The sequence below is a fragment of the Macrosteles quadrilineatus genome, unplaced genomic scaffold (genome assembly GCF_028750875.1).
Source record: "Macrosteles quadrilineatus isolate MER2022 unplaced genomic scaffold, UCM_ALF_1.0 Scaffold_1__1_contigs__length_201487025, whole genome shotgun sequence".
NCBI classification, from domain to species: domain Eukaryota; kingdom Metazoa; phylum Arthropoda; class Insecta; order Hemiptera; family Cicadellidae; genus Macrosteles; species Macrosteles quadrilineatus.
This window is the reverse complement of record NW_026542594.1, coordinates 110,495,829-110,516,165: the sequence shown is the minus strand read 5'-3', so window position 1 is coordinate 110,516,165 and position 20,337 is coordinate 110,495,829. Positions and strand designations below refer to the sequence as shown.

General features: G+C 39.9%; 1 protein-coding gene across 3 annotated transcripts in view; it reads right to left on the bottom strand.

Moving 5' to 3' along the window:
• Window positions 1-19,894, bottom strand: part of LOC128983204 (cytoplasmic dynein 2 intermediate chain 2-like) — a 137,282-nt gene extending 117,388 nt beyond the window's left edge. The window contains exon 1 of one of the 3 annotated variants that reach the window (XM_054402428.1): window positions 19,654-19,894. In XM_054402428.1, the coding sequence (XP_054258403.1) occupies window positions 19,654-19,712 (59 nt within the window). In that variant the 5' untranslated portion in view covers window positions 19,713-19,894. The remainder of the gene's footprint in view (window positions 1-19,653) is intronic. The other 2 variants (XM_054402411.1, XM_054402420.1) reach the window with 2 other exon arrangements.
• Between the last annotated feature and the right edge of the window lie 443 nt (window positions 19,895-20,337).

The window sequence follows — 20,337 nt, the reverse complement described above, 5'->3', positions numbered from 1 at the left end:
TACACACAAGGGTGCTTTTAAACCAAAAAGACTACAATTCGGTATTAGCTCAGCTCCATCTATATTTCAACATTTTATTGAGGGTTTGCTTTCGGGCTTGGACAATGTAATCCCTTACTTTGATGATATTTTGGTTAAAGCAGGAACAATACACGAATTGATTACCACATTAAGACAAGTATTCACTCGTTTTAGAGATGCAGGGATTACACTCCAAAGCGAAAAGTGTTCTTTGTTATGTACATCAGTTGACTTCTTGGGATTTGTTGTGAGCTCTGACGGAATTCGTCCTAACCCGGACAAAGTCAAATCCATTCAAGATGCTCCTGAGCCGACTAACAAGGAACAACTGCAGGCATTTTTAGGTTTACTTAATTTCTATCACTGTTTTTTACCCAACAAAGCCAATGTTGCAGAACCTTTACATCGCTTATTGGACAAAAATGTTAAATGGCGGTGGGAGGAAAAACATAAACTTGCTTTCAATGCTTCAAAGAAGCTCCTTTCTTCTGATAGTATACTGGCTCATTACAATCCCTCCAGCCATCTTATATTAACTTGCGATGCATCTCCTTATGGTATTGGTTGTGTACTTAGTCAGGTTCGAGGGGAAAAGGAAGTTCCAATTGCGTTTTATTCCAGGACAATGAGTCAGTCAGAACGAAGATATGCTCAAGTAGATAGGGAAGCACTTTCCATCATTGGAGGGGTTAAAAAATTCCACAATTACTTATATGGGAGGCATTTTGAAATAAGAACAGATCATAAGCCACTTCTGGGTCTTTTCACTGTGGATAAACAAACACCAAACACACTGTCACCTCGAATGATTCGCTGGAGTATCCTTTTAAATGGATATGACTTTGATCTTGTATACAAACCGGGGATTTCTATTCCGAATGCTGATGGTTTGAGTCGTCTTCCATGTTCCTCCAATGTTGTTGATCAAGAGATAAATGAAGTCTTGAATGACGTGCTATACATTGAATCCGATGAGGTTAAACCAATCACCGCTAATATAATAGCAAAAGAAACAGAAAAGGATCCACTTCTATCTAAAGTACTATTATGGACTCAACGTGGTTGGCCAACTCATAACTCAGATCTCAACCTTACGCCTTTCATTTCTCGTCAAAATTCAATTTCTCAATACAAACAATGTTTACTTTGGGGAACTAGGGTGATCATTCCATCCACTCTCAGGCAACAAGCTCTGAAGCTTCTACACATGGGACATGAGGGCATTGTTCGAACAAAGGCGTTGGCTCGAAGCTATTTCTGGTGGCCAAAACTTGATCAAGACATAGAAAACATAGTGAATTCTTGTCAAGCATGTCAACAAAGTCGTCACAACCCTCCAAGAGCAACAGTTCTTCCCTGGGAGAAAACGAAACAACCCTGGTCTCGTCTCCACATAGATTTCGCTGGGCCCTTCCAAAACAAGTTGTTTTTGATTGTTGTCGATTCTTTCAGCAAATGGTTAGAAGTAGTTTTGGTGCCTTCTACAGATTCGAGATCAACTATAAAGGTCCTCAGAAGCCTTTTCGCAACACATGGTGTTCCAGACACAATAGTATCTGATAACGGGTCGGCTTTCACTTCACAAGAATTTCGATCGTTTAATGAAAGCAATGGCATCCGCCACGTCGTGGTTGCACCATACCATCCGTCATCGAATGGTCAGGCAGAAAGGATGGTCCAAACGACAAAAAATTCATTGCGACGAATACTTCAAGGAGATTGGCAAAAAAGATTGGCCCAGTTCCTAATATCATCTCGTATAACGCCAAATTGTTCTACTAATATGTCACCGAGTGAACTGCTGTTCGGAAGGCGTATTAGAACCATCTTAGACCGAGTTCACCCAGATTATTCTTCAAGTGACAAAGAAGAGAAAATCTTGGATAAAGCGCTTCACGATTACCAACAGTCACCTCAGAGGAAATTTAAAGAAAATGACTCCGTATTTGCAAGAAACTATAATCAGCGAGGACCAAAGTGGATTCCTGCTAAAGTCACTAGAATAACCGGGCCGCTGAGCTACCATTTGATAACAAAAGAAGGCATTGAAATACGACGTCATATTGACCAATTGAGACCTCGCTCAGAAACATCAAAAGCATCTACTAACTCACACTTGGATAATCCTGAATCTCCAGTAAACCCACCATTCCACCCACTACTCCAGAATCCTATTCAAATGAGAACACCAGAAGCACATCATATCACTCCAGTGCAACCACCATCAATGGTTCGCAATCCTATTATGATGAGAACACCAGACGTACAACCAATGCGACCATCAGTGATGCAACAATCTCGCAATTCCTTTAGTGGTATAGAAGGTTCAATTAACCCTCATCAAGAAGATGCTGGTTTCAACGTTTCTGGTTTAATTCAAGACTCCACTAGCATGAGCACGAGTCCACAACCTGTTCGGTCACGTGTCTCTAGATCAAACTCCCAAAACACTTCAATGAGCATGAGTCCTCGACCTGTTCGTATCCGTCGACCACCGGCATATCTGAAGGACTACCTAACGGGGGGAGGAGTGTTATGTATCAAGAAATAAGTCCATATGTTTTATTTATAACATCTGTCAGATGACTGTTTATATTATTATGTTTTGTTTACTTTTTAGTTGAGTCTGATTTGTGAGTTCAATAAATTCAGTTGTGTTAATTATGTTTCAATTTACTAAAGTTACCATGAATTAATTATATGCATAGGCTACAGAAAAAACGGAGTCACTCTTATTGCATATTTTAAGGTAAATTTCTTGTATATTCCAATGAAACTGATAATTTAAAGGCCTTTAATCCAAGTATCTAAGTTCGTAAACCATACATATAATGTGACGATAAAATATCAACGACATAGGATGTAGTTTTATGCAAAAACGTCATGCCTCAACGTCAAATCGTTATGCCTCACGACATTTCATTTGGTGCATTGACTTTAAATCCGATAGTTGTCAAAATTATTGGAGCTTGGAAAAAACTGCATGTAAAAAATCGTTACACTAATAAAAGACGAAGTGAGGAACGCGGGCAATGAACTACAGCGGCTAGGGCATAGCCACATGAATACCGAACGGAATGAAGGAACTAGAACGGAGAACTGGCAACAGCGCACGCGGGAAGTAGGGGGGGCGAACCCACCGCTCGAGCGCTACAACGCATTAGTGGCATCCTGTCCACACACTGTTGATATATACCGATTTGTGGCAAGGTGCCACAATTAAAAACTGGAATGTTAGATGTTAAAATGGAGTGTTCATTAGAAATATCGATGCACACATGTTTCTACCACCTTCCTTCATCCACTAATGGCCGCAGTTTGAAAGATGCCACAATTAGGTGTTTGCGAGTATGCGGTAAAACCCCGTATGTGTGTGTTTGTGTGTGTGTTGCTCAATCACGCATAAACTACTGGACGGATTGGGCTGAAATTTGGCATGATGATAGCTCACATTCCCGATTAACATTAAAGCATATTCTTATCTCAAAAATCCTTTCGGGCTCCGCCCCAGTGGCTCTGTAGTTCCCCATGTTAACCTTATGATTTTTCATATTTAAAAGGAATTAATGAATTTTAACAGCTGTTTCAATTAAACAAGTTGGTTCTGTTCTATGATGTTCAATTGCATCAAAGTTACAAGGATTACCAACAGGGTGCAGCACTATTATTTTTTTTAATTTATGACAACAGCTAATTTCCAACCAAAAGGTGAGTGAGCGTAGTGAACGAACTTCAACCTGGAGGCGAGTTAGTGTAGCAAACGAGCTAACCTGAAGGCAAGTGAGCGCAGCGAACGAGCTCCAACCTAAAGGTGAGTGAGCGTAGCGAACGAACTTCAACCAGGACGTGAATGAGCCATTGTGTTGAAACAAACACAACATAACCTACAGTCAACAACAACAAAAAGCTCGAGCGACTGACGATTTAGCGGCTGCAGACGACGGCGGCCGGCTAGCTTTTTTTTGGGTTAGCAAACAGCAAGCAAACGTTCCGGATCAGCTGAGCCCCCTACTTTGCTAGAGAGGGGAGCGAGAGGGATGAACCGAGGAACCCTCAGACGGCAAGCAAGAAAGTCAGTTCCTCACCAGCCACGACTACGAACACTCGAGAGCTCTTACGTACTAAAGTAGAGTACCGAGATCGTCGTAATAGTTCATTGGTGAAGTAATAGTTAGCTCGTGTGACACTCCAATACAAATTGTAAGTCTTATATTTCAATAGATATAAGGTAAACCAAGTTAACTATTGCCAGGGTGTAAAATACTAGTTTTTAAAATCAGTTTTACTAGATTTTATATTTTCACTCCTGTTAAACCAATGGACTTAGGCAAAGTTGACTTTTTTTTTTTTTAATAGAGGGCCAGGCTTACAAGTTACCATGGGATTGCATCGCAGCTAGAACAGCTTATTGTGCACCCTCGTTCACAGGTCCTCATTCTCCGTCAAATCCCAGGTCCTTGGTGAACCGTGAGAGCCTCTTGACTATGGTGACCTGTTCTTCCCTTTGATCTCCCATCAATAGGCCAAGGGATCTCATACGCAGACCTTGTAGGGCTGGGCACATAAATATACCTTCACAGCTTTCACAAGGTCTCTGGCTGGGGCAAGCCGTAGCGAGATTTCCCTGAAAGGTCTCAGCTCCTGAACTTGCTTGACCAGCCAATCCTTTGTGGCTGCGTCAGCACAGCCTCCACCTTTCTTCCTGGAGGCTTCATTAGAGTCAGCTTTGGGGATACCACCCTTGCTCTGCTTTTTCCCAGCATCCTAGTTCCCGGAGGAACTGGCTTTGCAGGCAGCAGAGTTAGGGTGCTTGGCAGCCCACACCAGCCTCCTCTCACTTCTGGATAGCACCTTTTCGCCTTTGGCTAAAGCATCCGCTATCCTCCATCTTTGCAACTCGCCCCTGGAAAGTCATTTTTCGTTCCTTTCCGGTTTCTGCGAGCTTGTCGTCATCGTCAGATTTCAGTAGACCTTCCTCCTCCATTTGGGTCAGACTGTCTACATTGTTCTCACGAATACCGGGTATTTAAGTCCACCTCCCCAGTGACCCGATTAGAGAGGTAAGGGATGTGTACGACTGGGTTACCCCTGGTTCCCAGAAGGCTCCGTTAAGACACTGAATATTAAGCCCCCAGTGCCACAAGACTCTTGGCACGGATCGCATTACACCTTAGTCTAGGGCCCCCCTCACTTGGTTCTGTAGGTGGACCAACACCCAGTGGCAGAAGGTAGCTCTCCGCAGCTAACAAGTGAGAGTTGGGGTTTAGGTTGTGGCCAATCTGCCGAACCAACCCCGCATGCGAGGTTTGGCCGGAACGGCGCGAACTTTTCTCCCACTCACTAAACCCCCATACCTTCCCAAAGTTGACTTGATTATGATGGTGTGTTAAACCCATAACGTAATGAATACAATATTACAAGGCCAGTATATTTTTGATCAATTTTAGTAAGCCCAAAACAATTTAATCTCATCATACGAATTTATTAGTAGTAGCCAGTGACTACTGAAGTTAGTTGTGCTAGTTTAGCACGTCCCAATCGGCACGCATGGCGTGTTGATAGTAGTGGCCTTAGGCCTATGTTTTACGATGCTTTATGGATTCAAACTACGTGTTTGCCATAAAGATGTTAGAGATTAATGGAAACCAGAAGTGGATAGTTCGTTTCGGCCTTGGTTACTTGTTTTAATTTTCGTTTCAAGTAACAAGGCATTTTTATGTCCATTCTGTCTGGTAATTTAATCTCTGATTATTTAACGATGTATGGTTAGTGTCATGTGAGATAATCCGTGACTAACCGTTGAATTATTTCATGTTTAACGATTTATCTGTGTTTAAATATTTTGTGTTATGAGTTTACGACAGGTGATGAGATTGTTTTGGTGCGAATTGGATAACGTTGGCCTATGGTCTGGGACTGGCGAGTCGGCGTGGACTCAGCGTGTCTTCGGCAGCTGTCGTAGCGTGTTGAACCTACCTTTGGTGACGACCATGGAGCTCTACGACGCTTCAGCAGCTGCGGTAGCGTGTTAAACCTACCTGGAGTGACGACCAACTCACGACACTGGATCTAGCGATTCGTTAGCGGACGGAAGGTTGACATGGAGCAGTCAGCTAGCCTACTACGATTCTCGAACGGCTGGGGTTGTGTGATAAACCAACCAGAGGAACTCACATCACGCTGTTGGCCAGCTTCGGTGTTCTTCGATTGATTATCCAGCGGCAGTGGTAGCGTGATAAACCAACCATTGCAACGGAAAACAACGGTCAGCGAGACAACCGGGGCTTGGTCAACGTGTACCCAACGAGTATTGAACCGTTGTGGTGGATCTTGGCGTGGTGTAAACCCAAGTAGCTCGCATCGGGGGTGGTACTCAACAACGACGAACGGACGGCCACCACGGGACTCACTGCGGCGGACGGGGCAGTGACACGGGACCGAGTGATAAACCGGATCCCCGATGACTACATGCGAAGGGTGCAAGTAGCTCGCATCGGGGGTGGCAAACGACAACTACGAACGGACGGCCACCACATCTCACTGCGGCGGACGGGGCAGTGACACGGGACCGTGTGATAAACCGGATCCCCGAGGACTACCTGCGAGGGGCGCAAGTAGCTCACATCGGGGGTGGCACTCAACAACGACGAACGGACGGCCACCACGGGACTCACTGCGGCGGACGGGGCAGTGACACGGGACCGTGTGATAAACCGGATCCCCGAGGACTACCTGCGAGGGGCGCAAGTAGCTCGAATCGGGGGTGGCAAACGACAACTACGAACAGACGGCCACCACGGGACTCACTGCGGCGGACGGGGCAGTGACACGGGACCGTGTGATAAACCGGATCCCCGAGGACTACATGCGTAGGGTGCAAGTAGCTCACATCGGGGGTGGCAAACGACAACTACGAACGGACGGCCACCACGCAGATCACTGCGGCGGACGGGGCAGTGACACATGTCCGTATGAGAAACCGGACACTCAGGACGTCAGCGACGAAAAAGTACGAGTAGGCTCCCCGGCTGTAGTACCGAGATAGGGCGCGCGGGCTGGAAAACCCAGGCCGCGGCGAAGACCAGGTGAGGATGGCAGAGCCCTAGCCTACGACGAGTGGGGGGGTGGAACGCACCTCAGCCTGTAGCCGTGGTCGACGGGTGAGCTCGAACCCTATGCTACAGTGGCGGGTTGAGTCGGCTAAGTTCAAGGTACCGCGACATCACGAGTCTGTGTGCAGAACCAGACAGACACCCAGGACGGCGGCGGAGACCGACGGGGCCGAGGACTACCGGCTGTAGTCTCGATTGGGGAATCTCGATCCATCTCCATATGGTCGAAATGTAAAAAAAATTGCAGAGTGAACTTTAAAGGCCTCTGGGGCAGAGCCCCAAGGAAATGTACATCGTTTCTCTTTTGAAGGCTCACCTACAGACCAATACCTTTCTTTAGACACCCCTACCAAGTTTCTACGCCCAGCCGTTCTCTCAAATTAGCTGTGACAAAAACCTCGTTTTCCTCCATAAGAATAACATGGGATGGGAATTTAAAGGCCACTGGGGCAGAGCCCCAAGGGAATTCTCCATGTTTCTCTTTTGATGGCTCATCTACAGACCAGGACCTTTCTTTAGACACCTCTACCGAGTTTCTACGCCCAGCCGTTCTCTCAAAATAGCTGTCACAAAGAAAAACAGTTTCAAATTAATATATAGAATATAATATAATATAAAAGAAATTGCTAACAAACTATCCGTTAGAAACTATAAATATTTAATAAGAAATGAACTGATTATAAGACTAAATAAAATTAAACAAAATCCTAATAATTTAAAATATAGGTCATTGAAATTTATTCAAAATTTGGCTGTTCAAAATAATATAAAAATTGTAGATAAAACTAGAAAAGAACTGATTGGATTATTAAATGATTATTTTAAAAATAAACCTATTCCAAAAGAAAATGTGATAAATATTCAGGAAGTATCATCATTAAAAGGTTATTTTCAAGAATATATTCTAACAAATACAAATGATGATCTAGATATATCTGATTACTTAGAATCACAAAGAAGTGAAGTTAAAAAATTGATTGAAAAACAAGAATTTAAAAATAAAAAAGGACAATTAGCTTTAACATGTGAATATAAAAGAAAATTGGTAAGTGGTGAAGATCAAACAAATACAATGTATTATGCTCTTAGGAGTTCAGATATCTTAAATATTGATGAATTTATTGATGATCAGTTCAATAAGTTGATATTAAGAGAAAATTTCAATCAACCATCAAACGGTAGTGGTTGGTCATTAAATAGATGTTTAGAATTAAATCTAAAATTGACTAAAAATAATTCATTAAATGCTGGTTCATATATTTGAGTTGCCAAATGAAATTAAAAACAAAAAGTGTTGTATAAATTTTAAAAATAAAGATGAATACTGTTTTATTTATGCCATTAGATGTGTAATTAAAAGAGATTCTGAACGAGTTAAACAGTATCAGAGTTATATAAATGACTAGCTGTAACCCGCGGGTTTTGCCCCGTTTAACTTCTTCATTTTCAAAATTATCTCGTTCGCATGGCTCAATCACGTCCTGGTTGAAGTTTGTTCGCTACGCTCACTCACCTTTAGGTTGGAGCTCGTTCGCTACGCTCACTCACCTTTAGGTTGGAGCTCGTTCGCTACGCTCACTCACCTTTGGGTTGGAGCTCGTTCGCTGCGCTCACTCGCCTTCAGGTTAGCTCGTTCGCTACGCTAACTCGCCTCCAGGTTGAAGTTCGTTCGCTACGCTCACTCACCTTTTTGTTACAAATTAGCTGTTGTCATAAATGTAAAAGAAATAATAGTGCTGCACCCTGTTGGTAATCCTTGTAACTTTAAAGCTATTGAACATCATAGAACAGAACCAACTTGTTTAATTGAAACAGCTGTTAATATTCGATAATTCCATTTCTCATAAGGTTAACATGGGAAACTGCAGAGCCACTGGGGCGGAGCCCGAAAGGATTTTTGAAATAAGAATATGCCTATATGTTAATCGGGTATGTGAGCTATCATCATGCCAAATTTCAGCCCAATCCGACCAGTATTTTTCGCTTTCACTTGTCACAAACATACATCCATACATCCATACATCCATACATCCAAACTTTCTCATTTATAATATTAGTAGGATGACATTATTAAAGGTTTTGATTATCCAAAAACATTAAATGATATAAAATTGTTTGAAAAAATATCATTTGATCCTAAATATAACTATCCATCATGTCAATTAATGTTTATAGAATTGATGAAGATGAAAAGATTGTTCCATTACAAATATCTGAAAATTATGATGCAAAATTAGACATTGATTTGTTGTATTATAAAAATGGTGACAACTCACATTATATATTAATAACTGATTTAAGTAAATTAGTTTCTAACCAAGTTTCAAAAAATGGTCATAAACTTTGTAGACGATGTTTGACACATTTTTATAAAAATAGTGATTTGAATAATCATTAAATAATTTGTAAATCTCTTGAACCTTGTCGACCAATTATGCCATTTCCTGGTGAAACTGTTAAATTTAAAAATTATTATAAAAAACTCGAACATCCTTATGTAATTTATATGGATTTTGAAAGCATTCTCAAAAAGATTAATACTTGTAAAAATAATCCAAACAACTCATATACAAATAAAATTCAGAAACATATACCTTATGGATTCACAATTTATTTAGTTTCTAGAGTGACTAATAAAATGTATAAACCAATTTGTTATAGAGCAAAAACAGATGAAGAGTTGAAAAATGTACCAAATAAATTATTTGAATACTTAGATGAGATTTCAAAGTTTAAAGCTAAAAAATATAATTCGAAAAACAAAAAGCCTATGAGTTTAACTAAAAATGAAGAAATTGAATATCATAAAGCAAGTGTTCGTCATATTTGTGAAACTAGTGGTTTTGATAATGACACAAGACGAAAGGTAAGAGATCACTGTCATTTAACAGGAAAATTTAGAGGTGCAGCACATTTAAGTTGTAATTTAAATCTAAAATTTCCACAAAATATACCTGTGTTTGGTCATAATAGTTCGAACTATGATACACATTTGTTTATTAAAGAATTAGCTAAAAAATATGGTAAAATTGATTTAATAGCAAATACTGATGAAAAATATATAAATTATTCAGTTAATTCAGGATATGGTTATGAATTTGAAGATGATAAACCTAGAAAATTTGTAAAATTCTCATTTGTAGATACGTTTAGATTTACTTTTCTTTTTTCGGCCATAACAACTTATTCGCCTCTAGCACTCTTCCTTCCCGAAACTAAAATGAACCCTACAAACAAAGACTAGGTCACTGAGGCACAACAAAGGCAGCACTGACAACTGACACAAGTGATGCTTTGTCGTCGCCGCGCATGAGTGGGGTGTTGGCGTGGGTAGGAGGGATGGGGGAGGAATTCTATTTTTGTTTCGCGAGTCAGTGACCTTGCCCGCGAACCTGCATGTCGCACAACCCTCCCAGTGTGCCAGCGTCTCCAACCGGCCTACAAACAGCGACTGCTCTGTCAACAAACATTCGTCCTAGAGTGTTTTTGAATTTTTGCATTTTTTCAAAATCGCGTCCGGATATCGTGTAGCCGGAGGGGGGGGGGGGGATTAAATTGATGGACTTATGGGGGTGATGGGTACATTGCTGGGAATTCGTGTAATCAGAAGGGAATAAACAGGGTAATGCTAATAGGTTAGGAATATCTGTGTCTGGACCAAACTTAATTTAAGCGTGCTGAATCTGCTACCAATAAAACTAGGAAGATTGCTGGGGACCAGAGGGACGGAGACCTTTTACCCAGATCAGAACACTTGCCTAGCCAGCTTTGATTTAAACTAATTTTTTAACTAAATATTTAACTGTAGACCTATCCTTCCAACTATGAACTGAACATGGATAATTGCTTACTAATATTGATGAGTGAATGAATGCTATGTAATTGAATACTGAATGTGAAATATGTATGAATTGATTGATAACTATTAAGTTACATTCTGGGAACATGTGGTTTAGTTTTTCATGTTTAAGAACGTTAACCGATTAACCGATTAACGCCAACCGACTAAGTTGTGATTTCCTACATTTCAATGGTCGGGTGAGCCAGAAAGGCTCCCCGCTTGTTTCCTGACTTAGCCAACCATAATTGGTACTTATATCCTACATAATCTATAAGTATAAAAGAGGATGTTTGTATATATATAAATATTTTTTTTTTTTTTTTTTTTTAAGAGGTTGGCGGCCTCTTTTAACCTTGCATTTGCCCGTCCACATAGACTACAGATCTGTGTGTGGAACGTATCCAGCAAAGCAAGGGGTGAACCGGTACAGTACAAAGGTGAACTGTACTGATAAAAGTTAGTGGCAGTGACCAGGATCCGAACCCACGACATTACTGCCTTGGGCCCGAAGTCCGCGACGCTACCGACTGAGCCACCGACTCACCGGTGCCAAAATATATATGTTTGGAAGTGATAAACTCAGACACCGCTGAACCGATTGCCACGAAACTTGGTACATACGTGTAGAATTTCATGGAATAGGTTTATACACCATCAATTTCGTGATCCGTTCAATCGGCTCCGCCCCAGTGGCTCTGGAGTTTCCCATGTTAACCTTATGAGAAATGGAATTAATGAATCTTAACAGCTGTTTCAATTAAACAAGTTGGTTCTGTTCAATGATGTTCAATAGCATTAAAATTACAAGTATTACCAACAGGGTGCAGCACTATTATTTCTTTTTACATTTATGACAACAGCTAATTTGCAACCAAAAGGTGAGTGAGCATAGCGAACAAACTTCAACCTGGAGGCGAGTTAGCGTAGTGAACGAGCTAACCTGAAGGCAAGTGAGCGCAGCGAACGAGCTCCAACCCAAAGGTGAGTGAGCGTAGCGAACGAACTTCAACCAGGACGTGATTGAGCCATGCGAACGAGATCATCTTGAAAATTAAGAAGTTAAACGGGGCAAAGCCCGCGGGTTACAGCTAGTTGTAACTAAATATAAACTTATCAGTTTGCGGTCGCCGGTGTTAGCAATTTCACAGTTTTTTCTTCGAAGGATCGTAGACCAAGAACAAGAAGGAGGACAAGAGTAGGAAGGTGGGGATAGAGCGTTGATGCAGTCGCGGCAGGCAACGAGATGCAGCCCGGCTTCGCGAAATGCTTACACTATATAAAATATAGCGTGCCACTATGCGTCACAATCGGAGGGTCCGGATATGGGAGATCCGGATAAGAGAGGGTTTACTGTAGTTACATCACATTGGCCAAGATAGAATACTCGTCGGTCCTACAGTCAGTATAAAAGTTAGGAAAAATTTACCAAAACACGTTAGCGAAGGTGAGGATGAAATAGCTCCAACTGAGCGTCTGCAGGATTTCCTGAGCGCTCTCAGAGCTCAGAGCCTTCGATTAAATTTAAATAAATTGATCAGTCAAAGCCGTGACAACTTCGTATCGACCCCTGGATTTTTCTCGGCTCTTTCTGAGCACTCCGGGGAAGAAATTCGAGTGTGGCCGGTTCTAGGGGTAGGCTTAGCCTGACTTAGGTGAATACTAGTTTATTCCCCCCCAAGAATTTTGCGTCACACTTTCCGCAGATCTATTTATGTGTAATAGAAAGTGGTTCTTGGTGGTTCAAGACTATTATTCAAGATTTATTGAGTTAGTTGAACTCAGTGATCTGTCCTCCAATTTGGTTGTAGGAAAGTTAAAAAACATTTTTGCAAGACAGGGATTCCATACAAGATTCGGACTGATAGTGGAACTCAATTCACACCACAAGAGTTCAAGGATTTTGCAAAAAGAGTATGGGTTTAAAACAACTACCACCAGTCTGTACTTTCCTCAGGCAAAGGGTGGTTCTGAGAACGCAGTGTCAATAGCCAAAAGAATATTGTTGAAAAATAAAGATCCAAATCTAGGGTTATTAGTTTACCGCACAACAAAGTTAGAATCGGGACTGTCTCCAGCAGAGCAGCTTTATGGGAGAAAATTGAGGTCAAATCTTCCATCATTGAAAGATTTTAAACGCATAAAAGAGAGAATGAAGAGGAATTTTGACAACAGGAGACGAGCTAGTGAACTAAAACCTCTGGAAGAAGGGGATAAGGTCTGGATTAGAAGCTTGAAATGTAAAAGAGAAATCTTATCAAAATCAGACATTTATCCCCGATCATATTGGGTAACACTAAATAATGGAAGACGGCTTAGAAGAAATCTATGGCATCTAACACTATAGCCATTAGAAGAAAGACTACATATTGATCAGCCTAATACAATCCCTCATATACCTGATCAACTCAACCACGACTCTTATCGAAGAAGCCAGAGAATCCTAAGAAGACCAAAACGATATGATTAAAAGAAGATGTGTGACAAAGAGAGATGTGGTGTTATTAATTAACCATACTAGTGTACATGTTGCTCGAAATCGAGCAATTTCAAATAAGTACATGAGTTGAGGAGTTACAAATAAACAAATGACTTGTTTAAAAACTAATAACAGTCATAATTTCCGATGATTTTAAAAGAGTCAACTAAAAGATTATTAACTGATAAAAATACTCACAATTTACATAACAGTCCTATTCCAGTTTAAAGGGTTAATGTTTAACTATCAAACTGTCCATGGACGGGAAAAGGTAAGCTTACAATTTAAGTCAAAGTAAAAAGGCTGTCAGCTTTTATAATGTACCGTAGGCCTACCTAAGTTATTTAGCCAATTTGTAGGTGAGGGTGTAGGCTACTTTAAACTCTACAGAACAGAGTTAGGCAAAAACTGGCAGAACTCTGAAATGGAGTTATTTAAATCATAGACATAGGCCTACTCATAGGCCTATGCCAAATCCTTAAAATAAAAATTCAATAATTAGTAACTTATATCATTAAACACAAACCAACATCCAAAACTATACACATTTTTAATACAACATAGATAATTTACACATTGACTGTTTACAATTAACAACATGTGTTCTTCTTCAGGCATTTGACAGTTCTGGTTGTTTACATTTAAATGTCAAAGCAAATGTAATATTTAATTTCTGACAACAGCTGGAGTTTCAAAACAATATTTGTTTCCCATGTTAATCTTATGGAGAAATACAAAACTTTAAAGGGCCCCAGGGAATCACTCTCTAATTATTTACCTAAAAAGAAAGTTTCCTGCACAACTTCACGTTACGCTCTTTCCAATGACACCAAAAACATGTCAATCGGTTCAGTAGTTTCGGAGGAGTAATTGTCACAAAAATCCTGCTTGCGTATTAAATATGTAAATAGATAGATGTTTTATGTTTAAAAGACCAGATGAACTGATTATTTCCTATTATTTACTTTTTGTTTTGAGATGAGTTTTTGAAATTACTAGATAAAATACTGTTCCAAAAATGTTCATTTTGATTAATTAGATAGTTCTTCACACAACCTACCAACCTCACATGTCTTTTCCAACTTATAAAACAAATTTTAAACTGTCCGAGAAGTTTGGTTGGGTTAGGTTAGGTTAGAATAGTGTCAATTTGTTGTTTATTCATTTTATTAAAACTGCCACTACACTATTATTATCCTTATGGGACATAGGCTAACGGTTACATGGTCAAAACCTAAGCTAAGCCATTCGGTTAAGTGAAGAGAAGAATTAAATGAATTCCTTCTTCAATTTTCTTTTCATAATGCAGTCACCAGATCCAGATTAAATATGTCTGACCTAGAGGTGTTTATTAATGTTAATTAATTTTAATCAAATAATACATAGGCCTAAGTTATAGCCTACTTAAATTAACGTAATTACCTTTCTAAGTGTGGGCTGTGAGGGTAATATTTACATTAAAATGGCATGCCGGTATAATCAATCAATAAATGTGAATTGTGCTTTTAACTTTGATTTTACAGTGTTTAAACATTGTAGTGCAGATGCAATGTTCCTAATAAAACGTTAAAATAAACTTGAAAAATCATAGTAAATTCAGTTTTTGTGGCAGCAGAAAAATTGGCAAATATTTACCGTACCTACACTGGGATATTATGTAATTTTTATGTCTAATTACAGAATTTTTCACGCTGAATCCAAAAATGCAATCAGTTTTTGTCGGAGATTCCTAAGTAGCCGTAGTGGCCGTAAAACGAAGGTTAAGATTACGAACCTAAGGATAATTGAGCGGTACTGAAGGTAATGGTAATATGGCGTGGTCTGAACGGGTCCGTAGGCCTACTGAGTGAGGAGTGAGGACTGAGTGAGAAGAGCAAACAGCTGTTTATAGGCCTACTTGATCTAATGCGGAATAAAATCAAATCAATTAGTTTTGAAATTTGAAACCAAATAATCAGTTCTTATTTAGGCATGTGTGGAAGGTAGGTCGGGTTTTATGCGGATTCATGACTGTATTAGGTGTTTTGAAGTGAGGTTAGATTAGGTAAGTTAAAGGTTAGGTTATAATGAACCGACTCATTAATTTATAAAAGCTAAGTTACTTCCAGACTGTTTTTGCACAATTAAATAGTGGGTGAAACACAATGAAATATCGATATCAAAAATGCTTCGCATTATAACCTAACCTTTAACTTACCTAATCTAACCTCACTTCAAAGGACTTAATACAGTCACGAATCCGCATAAAGTCCGACCTATCTTCCTCACATGCCTTTTCTGACATAAAATGCAATTTAAACATTAATATTAAGGTTGGGTTTGGTTAGGTCAGATTAGATTAGATTATGTTTAACATCATTTATTAGTTGCTGATACATGAAATTATGCAATGTGGCACGTTCTCACTTTTAGGCACAATGGGATTAACTTAAATGTACTCCCTATGGCATGTTCATTAACAGACGTTGTGGAATGAGGATTGGAATGAGGACGATCATGTCGGCAGTGGCCTAGCTTCTATTACTGATATTTTACGTGAATTAAGATTACATTAATTCTATTTTGTTAATTATAATTTATGTTGATGTGATTACTTAATAGTTTAAGTTATGTATCGTAATGTAGTTGATTTAGGCCTATTGTATTTTCTAAACAGCCCCAAAAAGTCCATTTTCTTTTGAAAATCTAGTTATTGCATAAACTTATTGTAAGTTAACTCATAAACTTATTGTAACTCTGATTTTGCTCTCATGGCGTCATGTGTGGTTTTTTCTGTTTAGTATCGAATGTAAACAACTGACAGCTGTTTTTATTTCTACTCCACAAACCTTCCTCCCCTTTAAGTGTTAGTCGCCACTAGAACTTGGACTCGTCCAAACCACAAATATGTGAATAACTCAAGAGAAGTGAAGCTTGACATTAATTATATAACTGTACGGCCACTTAGGAATCTTTCCAACAAAAACTGATTGCATTTTTGGATTCAGCGTTCAAAATTGTAAGTTAGCCTAAACATCTACAAATTACATCATATACCAGTGTAGATAAGTTACGGTAAATAATTACCGAAAAATTGTCTGCACCATTGTTTTCAAATAGGCCTAGCCTAAAAATCTTATTTCTAATGATATATACCTAACTTACTATAGGCCTAGTACTCTTGGTCACCCTCATCGCAATAATTACCACAAACAATAGTGTAGAGACGGTTTAGGTAGGCCTATCCAACAATATGTTTTTGTCTGGTTGTAACTTAATATCATTCTGGGCTGCTTGTGTTACCTATGCACTGTGGTGCAGTTTCTTGAGACGTTTCATGGGCTAGTTTAATTGAGCGAAGCTCTTATACGTCGACTCTTATGCATTTCGTAATACGCAAACTCCTCCTAGACGGCTGAATCAGTCGTTTTTAAATTTTGCATGGTGATAAAGACCATATCGGCGAGTGCCAACATCTATATGGCGTTAAAAAAGTCTCTCAGGAATCCGCCCCACTGGGTCTCAAAGTTTCAATGTAATCCTTATGGAAGCAGTATTTGACACATAAACAAAGACATATGATCAGCTGTTGACTTTTGAATGCGGTAAATAAAGAAATAGTTGATAGCATTATTCCACAGATATTAGAACAGATGGATCATAAATATAATCAAATGACGACACTAGCTTGAGCTCCGTGACGTAGGAAGTGGTGAAGGAAGTAGTAAAGGTTAGCAGTCTGGAGTGTGGAAACTTTTTATAACGATTAGATTAAGGTATCTGGTATCTGCAATCCTAAAATGCTATTGGAAGGGAAGGAAACAGGTCCGCGACGTAGGAAGTGGTGAAGGAAGTAGTAAAGGCGAAGTGTTCGGGGAGTGGGATCTGTTTATGACGATTAGATTAAGGTATCTGCAATCCAAAAATGCTATGGGAACGGAGGAAAACAGGTCCGCGACGTAGGAAGTGGTGAAGGAAGTAGTCAAGGCGAGCTGTCTGGAGTGTGGAAACTGTTTATGACGATTAGATTAAGGTATCGACAATCCTAAAATGCTATGGGAAGGCAGGAAAACAGGTCCGCGATGTAGGAAGTGGTGAAGGAAGTAGTCAAGGTGAGCCATCCGGAGTGTGGGAACTGTTTGTAACGATTAAAGATTAGGGTATCTGCAATCCTAAAATGCTATGGGAAGGGAGGAAAATAGGTCCACGACGTAGGAAGTGATGAAGGAAGTAGTCTAGACGAGCTGTCCGGAGTGTAGAAACTGTTTATGCCGATTAGTTTAAGGTATGTGCAATCCTAAAATGCTATGGAATGGGAGGGAAAAAGGTCCGTGACGTAAGAGGTAGTGAAGGTAGTAGTAAAGGCAAGCAGTCCGGAGTATGGGAACTTTTATTGACGTTTAGATTAAGGTATCTGCAATTCTAAAATGCTATTCGAAGGGAGGAAAACAGGTCCGCGACGTAGGAAGTGGTGAAGGAAGTATTCAAGGCGAGCTGTCCGGAGTGTCAAAACTGTTTATTACGATTAGATTAAGGTATCGACAATCCTAAAATGCTATGGGAAGGCAGGAAAACAGGTCCGCGATGTAGGAAGTGGTGAAGGAAGTAGTCAAGGTGAGCCATCCAAGGTGTGGGAACTGTTTGTAACGATTAGATTAGGGTATCTGCAATCCTAAAATGCTATGGGAAGGGAGGAAAATAGGTCCGCGACGTAGGAAGTGATGAAGGAAGTAGTCTAGACGAGCTGTCCGGAGTGTAGAAACTGTTTATGCCGATTAGTTTAAGGTATGTGCAATCCTAAAATGCTATGGAATGGGAGGGAAAAAGGTCCGTGACGTAAGAGGTAGTGAAGGTAGTAGTAAAGGCAAGCAGTCCGGAGTATGGGAACTTTTATTGACGATTAGATTAAGGTATCTGCAATTCTAAAATGCTATTGGAAGGGAGGAAAACAGGTCCGCGACGTAGGAAGTGGTGAAGGCAGTCGTCAAGGTGAGCTGTCCGGAGTGTCGAAACTGTTTATTACGATTAGATTAAGGTATCTAGGCTACAATCTTAAATTGCTATGGGCAGAGAGGGAAAAAGGACCGCGACGTAGGAAGAGGTGAAGGAAGTAGTAAGGTGAGCAGTGTGGAATGTGGGAACTGGAAACCGTTTGTATCAGTTAGATTAATGTATCTGCAAAGCTGAAATGCTATGAGAAGGGATGGAAGCATGCCCACGACATAGAAAATGGTGAAAGAAGTTGTAAAGGCTAGCAGTGTGGAGTGTGGGGAATGTTTGTGGCAATTAGATTAACGTATCTAAAATATAAAAATGATATGGAAAGTGATGAAAACAGGTCCACGTCGTAGGAAGAGGATTAGGAAGTAGTAAAGTATGAGCATAGTGTGATAATCGTCTGTGGCAGTTAGATTAATGTATCTTCAATCCTAAAATGCTATGAGAAGGGAAGGAAACAGGCCCCACGACGGAGGAAGTGTTGAAGGAAGAATTTAAGGCTGGCTGTGCAGAGTGGGGGAACCGTTTTGGCAGTTAGATAAATGTATCTGTAATACTTAAATGCTATGAGAAGGGAAGGAAACAGGCCTATGACGTAGGAAATAGTGAAGCAATTAGTAAGGCTAGCAGTGCAGAGTGTGGGAACTGTCTTTGGCAATTACATTAATGTATCTGACATCCTAAAATGCTATGGGAAGAGAGGGAAACAGTTTCACGACGTAGGGGATGGTGAAGGAAGTAGTAAAGGTTAGCAGTGTTGAGTGTGGGAATAGATTAATGTATCTGCAATACTAAAATGCTATGGGAAGAGACTGTATACTGTGTAGGTTAAAATGATTACGAACGAATCTATACATATTTTATAATTCATGCAATCGTTTACAATCGAAATTTACAACTGAGTTGACAACAACTGATTTTTACTCCATAGAGGCTAAAAACGATTTTTACTCCATAGAGGCTAAAAACGATTTTTACTCCCTAGAGAGTAAAAATGCTACTTTCGACCCGCAACGCATGCATTAAAAACGACTGTTTTTACTGCAGTATTACAAACACAATATAATATGAAATCTTGGTGACTCCGCTCAAATTTGTGGATGCCTCTGCGAATGCCACCTAGTTTAAGATAATGTTTAGGACTAACTTAAGGTAAAAATGTAGAAAGTGTTGAAAAAATAGTTATCGACTTTAATGTTCGAACAGTTAAGTTATTGCTTACCTACCTAGACAGTTTCGAGCCAGCAGGAAACCCTGAGCTAACGACCTCGCAGTCAGTAAACATTTTCCGCCTATCTGGTAGCCAAAGCCAATCCAATAATAGTTTAGTCTAAGCTAAGTGCAAACTGCAAACCATTCTTTCATACAATTTTGTGGGCTAGAGAGTAGCGATTAGCGAAATTAAATGCAACAAGGTAGGCTTGATTTGTTTTTCATCATAGCTTTGAAAAATTGAGCTTTGCTTAGTTTGACAAAGAAAAAGAAAAATGTCTTTTTTTCCTCTAGTTTGCTTAGCAGGCTTCGGTTTAATAGACCAGGCAGCCTCGATGTACACTGAGTTGTGGTTGCTTCCAATACATCCTGCAATCAAGGTTATTTGTTAGTTTACAAAAATTTGTTATTGAACATAAATGTGCACAATTAATGTTTCATGTTGCTATTGTACTAGTTTTTGTTATTGTACCAAATTATGTATTAAAGATAGGATTATCTAAAGGTTCAAGGAATTCTTTTAGGATGGTAGAGATAGGTGATTTTCTTTGCCAGGGGCCCATCAGGCATACCTAACTACAGAGGGCCAAGAGGGGAGAAGGGCCACGGATTAAGAAACCCAAGAGTGGACAACATAATTGCGATTCTAATAGTGTTTTGTGTTTCTTTGTTCTTTTAAATTGCTTTTCCTATTCTCT